Source organism: Zea mays, chromosome 8 (genome assembly GCF_902167145.1).
Source record: "Zea mays cultivar B73 chromosome 8, Zm-B73-REFERENCE-NAM-5.0, whole genome shotgun sequence".
In the NCBI taxonomy this organism is placed as follows: Eukaryota; Viridiplantae; Streptophyta; class Magnoliopsida; order Poales; family Poaceae; genus Zea; species Zea mays.
The window spans coordinates 113,054,104-113,062,634 of record NC_050103.1 but is presented as its reverse complement, the minus strand read 5'-3'; the positions used below and the strand labels follow the sequence as shown (position 1 = coordinate 113,062,634).

The 8,531-nt window shown below is 40.8% G+C and overlaps 1 protein-coding gene across 1 annotated transcript; it reads left to right on the top strand.

Moving 5' to 3' along the window:
* The first annotated feature begins 775 nt into the window (after nucleotides 1-775).
* LOC542206 (minichromosome maintenance protein) lies at nucleotides 776-6,827 on the top strand. Its single transcript, NM_001111819.1, is given in 18 exon segments — nucleotides 776-918; nucleotides 1,033-1,185; nucleotides 1,564-1,704; nucleotides 1,904-2,066; nucleotides 2,148-2,341; nucleotides 2,420-2,612; nucleotides 2,706-2,783; nucleotides 3,080-3,309; nucleotides 3,682-3,796; nucleotides 4,091-4,165; nucleotides 4,259-4,399; nucleotides 4,525-4,728; nucleotides 4,814-4,975; nucleotides 5,223-5,278; nucleotides 5,362-5,486; nucleotides 5,573-5,695; nucleotides 6,253-6,383; nucleotides 6,488-6,827. Coding segments are annotated over 18 exon segments (2,496 nt in total). The 5' UTR covers nucleotides 776-841; the 3' UTR covers nucleotides 6,623-6,827.
* The last annotated feature ends 1,704 nt before the right edge of the window (nucleotides 6,828-8,531 follow it).

Here is an 8,531-nt window from a genome sequence, read left to right as displayed (position 1 = left end):
AGAAGACTAAAATAGCATTTAACATTCTCCTGTTATTAGTACAATTGAACTAAATGAGGGGTAAATGTGAAATTAATATGGTTTAGTCTCTTTTAGCACATATGTGAAGGACTAAATACGAAATCATTTTAGTCCATATTTTAGTCCTAGTGTTTGGTAAAAAAAGGACTAAATGAGACTAAAAACTAGAGACTAATCTTTAGTCTCTAACCAAACACCCCCTCAATTAGAAAGAAGATGAAACCCTTTTAGAGCTGCTCTTAGCTAGACTGTTTAAGCGTCTTTAGATAATTTTAGAAGTTAACTAAATATTTCATCCGTTTTTTAGTTATCGCTGGATAGTTTAATTTTATAGTATTTAATGATAAATAAAACGAAACGGAGGTAGTATGAATCCAACCTGATGCCGTGTGCTACTGCTACCTGTCCGTCAGCAACGCCTCCTGCGCTCTTGGGTTGGCGTGTCACAGAATTAGTCCGGCCCATTGGATCCCAGCCCGTTTCACGTCTTCACACCGCAGCCCACCGCACCTGCCCCACCAGCTATCCTTCAGCCCAAGGAATGAACGACAACTCCCTTCCGCTCTGCGGTCCCCGCGTGCCAGAGACAGTAAAACCGTCTCCGGTCCACGGACCCGGTGCACGATACCCACCCGCTCGGTAGGCGCGAAGATTTGGCGCCAAGCCGCCGCCTTCTTTCCCGCCAAGACCACTCCCCACCTGCCGTCGCCTTCTTCTTCCCCAACCCTATTACAAACCCTGGTTCAGACGACAGTGCCAATCTCCAACTCATACCCCTATTCCAGACCCTGATTCTTCCACAAGGGGGCAGTTGTCGGTGATGGAGGCGTTCGGCGGGTTCTTCGTGGACGAGAAGGCAGCGCGGGTGGAGAACATCTTCCTCGAGTTCCTGAAGCGGTGAGCCAGTCGCGCCGCCGCTGCCGCCTCCGGATCAGCCATTTGTATGTCTTCCTCCTTTAGGTTCTGCCCGTCTGACTGAGGCGGTGGGGATGGTGTTCTTGGATTATGCAGATTCAAGGAGTCTGATGGCGCGGGGGAGCCGTTCTACGAGGCGGAGATGGAGGTGATGCGGTCGCGGGAGTCCACTACCATGTACGTAGACTTTGCGCACGTCATGCGCTTCAACGACGTCCTCCAGAAGGCCATCTCTGAGGAGTACCTCAGGTCAGACTAGAGTTCCTTTTACATTTTGGTGTGACCTGGTGGAAACTGTATCTGTGAAACTAAAGGTGATAGGTTTGGTTCAGTTACTCGAATTTAAGATTGAAATTGGTCCGAATTCTTATGTTTTGATTGGAGACAGTTGGAGAAATGGGGATGGGGCGATTTGGTTAACCTCTGGTCTGGGAGTTTCTTCGTTAGATTTCAGGACAATCAACTGGACAAAGAAATACAGTACTAGTTTGTTATCGGCTTTCAGTATCCTGTTTATGTGTTCTTTCATTATACTTAATTAGAAAAATAGTATCTTTGCTACACTTTGAACTTCAATTTGCAACCTTTGTAATATGTCAAAGTAAGCCCAATCTTTTATTTATTCAGGTTTGAACCGTACTTGAGGAATGCATGCAAGAGGTTTGCGTTGGAGCACCGGGCTGGCGAGAACCGTGCCCCGCTCATCTCAGATGATAGCCCCAACAAAGATATCAACATTGCTTTCTATAACATCCCGATGCTGAAAAAGTAGAGCCTACTGCCCCTGGTTTATCTTGTATTTGTTTTGTTTTCAATTTTAGGAGAAGAAAATGCTATTTTCTTGTGATTTAGCATGTTTCATGGATTGTGCAAAGCGATTGTCTTTAGCAATCCTAAGATAAATTCTACGTGGATGCTTAACTGCAAGATAGTGAACCAAAATTTGACCGGAATTACTGTTATGCAGACTGAGAGAGCTTGGGACAGCCGAAATTGGTAAGCTCACATCAGTAATGGGTGTTGTGACACGGACAAGTGAAGTGCGGCCTGAACTATTGCAAGGAACCTTCAAATGTCTCGACTGTGGGAATGTTGTGAAGAATGTGGAGCAGCAGTTCAAGTACACTGAGGTATTACGTCTGAAAATGTATCCCATTATCTTTTCACTAATGCATTGTGTGTAATGATGGGTTCTTGTATCTTGTTTACAGCCGATAATATGCGTTAATGCAACATGCCAGAACAGAACAAAATGGGCCCTTCTTCGTCAGGAAAGCAAATTCACAGATTGGCAGCGGGTCAGAATGCAGGAGACATCAAAAGAGATACCCGCTGGGTCACTTCCTCGTTCCCTTGATGTCATTCTGCGGCATGAGATTGTTGAGAAGGCCAGAGCTGGGGACACGTGAGGAAGCTTTTTTTTGGCCTCTTCCTCCTTGGAATGACTTCATTTGACTGAATGTTTTGTTTCTGGTATTTCCAGGGTTATATTTACTGGAACTGTTGTTGCAGTTCCTGATGTTATGGCACTAACTTCACCTGGCGAACGAGCAGAGTGTCGCAGGGAAGCTCCTCAGCGAAAAAACGGAGGTGTTCAAGAAGGTGTAAAGGGCTTGAAGTCCCTTGGAGTTAGGGATCTGTCTTATCGCCTTGCCTTTGTAGCAAATTCAGTGCAGGTATGATCTCTTTTGAGCACAGAAGTTCCATCTCATGAATATCATCTTAACATGTTCTAACATAGTTATATATTTTGCCTTAAATGTTATCAGGTCGCAGATGGTAGGAGAGAAGTGGACATCAGGGAACGGGACACAGATGGTGATGACAGTGAGAGACAGAAATTCACAGTAAGTTAACTTTGCAATCTAAAAACTACTGCTTTTTCATAGAGGAATGTGAAGGTTATTATTCCTGAAAACAAAAACCACAGAAGTACTTGTTTAACCATGGCTACATTGTCTTTATTTTTCTTGTTACAAGTATGTGAAGGTTAATTCAAATCTTTTCAACTCATGAACACTGAACTATGCTTCCCTCCAAGCTCTTATCTGTTTTCTTATGGCTGTTGGATGTATTCTAAACATTTCCTTGTCGCTTCTAAACTGTTGGTTGTCATAATTATCTTCAATACCATCTCTTGTAGGAAGAAGAGGAAGATGAAGTTGTTAGGATGAGGAACACTCCTGATTTCTTTAATAAGATAGTTGATAGCATATGTCCTACCGTATTTGGTCATCAAGAAATTAAGAGGGCCGTGCTTCTTATGCTTTTGGGTGGTGTTCATAAGATAACACATGAAGGGATCAACCTTAGAGGTGACATCAATGTCTGTATTGTTGGTGACCCAAGCTGTGCAAAGTCTCAGTTCCTAAAGTAAGCATTGCCATGCCATTTTTTTAAATTATGTCTTGTTAGGTTGTGATGAACTTTTTTTATATTTGAATTTTGAACTTAGTGCTTCTGCTTTGCCAGATAATACATTTTGCAAAAAATGATAATCATGCATTTGTGCTGACTAGGAATGTCAGCTACTTGCCATCTTGTTTGTGTGCTAATGAATACACGGTTGTTTTTTAACTGCCCTAACGTTTTTTAAATGATAATTTTAATTATCTATCTTGAAATGCCGAGCATTCTGTGCTGCAGTTTCTTTCATTTTTTTACTAAAATAGCCTCATATAATTGAATTCTTTGCTTCATTAATCATAACAAAATTTAAAATGTGATTTTCAATCCAATGGTCAGATATACTGCTGGTATTGTTCCAAGATCTGTTTACACGTCAGGGAAGTCATCATCAGCTGCTGGTCTGACAGCAACTGTTGCTAAAGAACCAGAGACTGGTGAATTCTGTATTGAGGTACCACCAAATTTTAGAAATATATTTATTTTGTCATGATAAGTATTGTTGAATACAAACAAACTGAGAAATCTGTATATGCTGGTGTTGCCTAATTCTAACGGGTGGTAATAATTGCTGAGTTAATAAACAGTGGTAATCATCCAAAAAGTTGAAAAACATTCTCGTAATCCTTTCATGATAACATGCCTACTTAAGGGAAATAATTACCATCAAAACATCTGCAATATTTTGTCATTATGTTTTTGTCTTAAAATTCTGATGTGTTTTGTTTGATGGCCCCCTTTCTTGCAGGCTGGTGCCCTGATGCTAGCTGATAATGGTGTTTGTTGTATCGATGAATTTGATAAAATGGACATTAAGGATCAGGTAATTCTACAAATAGTTTCTGTTATATGTTCCTTTTTTAATAGTCTTTAATGTCAAAAAGTAAGCATGGCTTGTTCCATACATACATTGTAGGTCGCTATACATGAAGCAATGGAACAGCAAACAATTAGCATTACCAAAGCAGGAATACAGGCAACTTTGAATGCACGAACATCAATTTTAGCTGCAGCAAATCCGACCGGAGGCCGTTATGACAAGTCAAAACCACTTAAGGTAACTCAAGTTCATATCATGTCTTCAAAATTGTGCAAGTGTGTATCTTGAACATTACATGTTATGATGTGAACACTAAAAGTAGTTAAAATCTAATCCTTTTTGTTTGCTGCAATCTCTTCCAGTACAATGTTGCATTGCCCCCAGCTATTCTTTCAAGATTTGATCTGGTCTACATCATGATCGATGAACCTGATGAAAACACTGACTACCACATTGCTCATCACATTGTAAGAGTCCATCAGAAACGTGAAGAAGCACTTGCCCCTGCATTTAGCACCGCACAACTGAAGCGTTATATTTCTTTTGCAAAATCTTTGAAACCTCAGGTTTGCCTCTTTAGTGCTCTTGAAAAGTTCTCTTGAGAAAACTGGGTTCAACTAGCCTTATAGTTATCTCTTTATTACATTTCAGCTTAGTTCAGAAGCAAAGAAAGTTCTGGTGGAGTCGTATGTTACGCTTCGTAGGGGGGACAGTACTCCTGGAACTAGGGTTGCTTATAGGATGACAGTTCGGCAATTGGAAGCATTGATTCGGCTGTCAGAAGCTATTGCTCGAAGCCATTTAGAAAGAGTTGTAAGTATATTAATTCACTTTATCGTGGATCATGTTCGTCATGTAACACTTTGCTATCTTTTATAGAATCATGGAATTTATTAAGTCACTTGCCCTTTCATGGACATATGATCAACCTGTATTTTTTATCGGATTTTTTTTTATCGGAAGATCAACCTGTATTTTGATCTTCATGCTGCTTGCGTTGTTATCGTTGCCCATTTCCATTACTTTGTGACTAACTTCATTTGATATTCAAATCTTTTAGGTTCTCCCAGCTCATGTCCGCCTGGCAGTTAAATTGCTCAAGACATCCATCATCAGGTGATTCAGTTGAACTGGTAACATTTATGAATTGATGTGTGCATAATGATGCCGCTGATGCTAATCTCATTGATTTTGTGTAGTGTTGAGTCAAGTGAAGTTGATCTCTCTGACTTCCAAGATGCTGAAGATGGAACAAATGTACCTTCTGAGAGTGACGCCGGACAGCCAGCTGAAGAAGATGCTGCTCCTCAGCAGCAGGGTGCAGGTGGGTTTCCAATTGTTCAAACTTAATATGACCGTCCTTTTTTTAAGTTGTTTCTAACCGTTTTTTTATTTATGTCAAAACACTAGAAAATGACCAAGCAGCGGATAATGGTAAGAAGAAATTGGTAATAACTGAAGAACACTTCCAGAGAGTTACTCAAGCTTTGGTTATGAGACTAAGGCAGCATGAAGAGTCAGTCAAGAAAGATGGTACTACTTGGATTCATCTTCTAGCTTTATTGACTCAACTATACACATGCATGTTTATCCTAGCAACAGTCCAGGTCAAAACCTATACTTGCTTAATGAAAGAAAGGGACGATTGTGATAGATAGTTAAACTTGTTAATGAACTAATGACTCAGCAACACGCATGAACCGCCTTTTTTGGCTTTTGGGAGACATGCTTTCTTACTTGGACTGCAGTTACACCAAGTGGAAAAGTAATCTGAGCAAACGTAGTCTCTATATGACTCTAGTCTAAGAAATAATCATTTTGCAACTTGCACTGAATACTTTCTTGACTATCATCTTGTTAGGAACTACTACCTCTGTTCTAGAATATTTGTCGCCCACTAGTTCGTTTTTGAACTAAATCGCGACAAGTAAAAAAGAACGGAGGGAGTACTAATGATTCGATGATACATGTAAACACTAGAAACCTCAATAGATTTTCTTCACTCATGTATTGGAATGTTTCTCTGTGCTGTGGCATTCTAGTTATCCGCCATTTGTCGCTGTTGCTTATTGGACCCCGTGGTGATGCAGGAGATGGTTTAGCTGGCATGAAGCAAGGGGATCTTATCATCTGGTATGTTGAGCAGCAGAATGCCAAAGGGGCATATAGTTCTACTGCAGAGGTGAAGGAAGAAGTGAAGTGTATCAAGGCCATTATAGAGGTGAGTCATGGCAATTTCCAGACCTGGGTGCATTCTAACTAAATGAACACAACACAGCATAGCATGACGATGCAACTGAAATCTTCATGTATGCGCAAATGCAGAGACTTATACAGCGGGAAGGCCATCTTATAGTCATTGACGAAGGTACTGCAGCCGCAGCCGAAGATGGCAGTGGCGCAAGGAGAACATCAGAGAGTAGAATACTGGCAGTTAACCCGAACTATGTTATTGATTAGCAACGGCATCTTAACATGCTGTTAACCCAAGCCAGTTGATGTGGTTAGCTAACTGAAGCTATGATTCTGGTGATGTGTCCGTTGTGCTCTAGAGTTGTTGTACCATCTCCGTCACTGGTGTGCTCGTTCCAAGGGAGCACATGATCTCCAAAACTACATACTACGTTTAGTGATGCAGGATAATTAGCATCTGTAGTCTTACTAATTTTGACCCGTGTTTCCCTAGTGAATTTTCGTAGCAACAGCTTTGATTTATCAGTCACTGAGTGCTGCAATTTTCTATTTGCTTTCTCAAGTTCACCCTTTGTTGATCCATCTAGATGGGATCAGAGAATAGCTGTGCTAATTTATGTTACAATGTCGCAGAACCCATTTATTTATTTGATTGCTTTGTGAGGAAGTCAGTTTATTAAGTTTGGCCATCAAATTTCAGCGTTGGGAACAGACCCCCAAAAATTCATAAATCCATCATTCAACCAATCCTCGTGCACTTAATCGTCATAATATGAACAGTACATTCATGTCATGGTTTATGGCAAAATATACAGTATGGAGTGAACATGAAGTTTTGCAATGAAGTAGGAACAGAGCCAAGGTAGTGGCTAAGGATAAGCTAATGTCTAAGTGCAAGAGCGCACCTACAATAGCCGCTACAATTCATTAGGCTATAGCAGATCGTGTATATGGCCGTGTAAAATATTGTTTTACACTGTATACTGTACTATTGAAATAGTGAAGTTTGAAATGAGAGATTAGGATGAGTAAGCAGCTGAAGTTAACCTTATATCTTTGTCATACTAAATGGGTTTAATGCAAATAACTTGACAAAAGTGGAAGTGTTTGGATGCATACTTGTGAGAATCTCCAGCTAAGTCACTTCAAGGGTGGTTCTAAGGCTATCTCCTGCAGCCTCCGTATCCCACTCCATATCTCACTCTTTATTTCAAACTTCACTCTATAAACAATGTAGTCTACAGTGCAAAACAATATTCTGCACATCCATATCCACGCCCTACTGGAGATGACTAACGAGCTGAAATTTGTTAAGGATCTCACAGAAGTTAGATTGGATGAGATCAGACTTCACAAGAAGCCAAAATTAAGGTTTCAACAACACTAGATTTATTGATCAAGGCCATTATATCATTTTATGCACTATGATACTATGTATTAGACTATATTGCTCATCAAACAATACAATGATGGGGGATTTAAGGGGTGTTTGGCATAGCTCTGCTCTACGCCACAAAAGTTATGCTCCAAAACTAATGGTAGAGCAACTCTGCTCCGGAGTTGCTTCCTTATAATCAATGATAGTGGCGAGCAAATACGTTCAACCTCATGTCTAGGTTGTTTTTTAAGGATTTCAAAATAGCAAAAGAGATACTCTAAAAATTTGTGCTATAACTTTCAAAACTCCATGGAGTTTGTAACTCTAGAGTTGGAGTGTTTGGCTGCCTCTGACTAACTCTTCCTTGAAGTTTTCTCTAAAGCCATGTCAAACACTCTCTTAGTGTCGGTGTTTCGAACCAGCTCCGATAAATAAATTTGTTTATGCGCATTCCGAGTCCAGATGATGTGCTTAGTGGGCGCGAGATTTATACTAATTCGGGCAGAACATGCCTACAGTCTTCGGAGGCTCGCACTATCGGTACATTTGTTGATCAATGCTCATAGTAGGGGTTATAAGCGGACGAGAGATGGAGGAGGCTCCCAAGTCTCTTATGCGTGGAGTGGCCTCAGGACTACGAATCTAGTGATCTCAACCTATCTAAGCCTTGGGTGTCATGGTAACGTGCTCCTCAGCGTCCATAGTCCTCCAGCGTGTGGTCATTTGTCCGTCTCTCGTCGTGGGTTCGTCTCTATGCACACGTCTATCTCTCATTCGTCCCTCTTTGTGTGTGTGTGT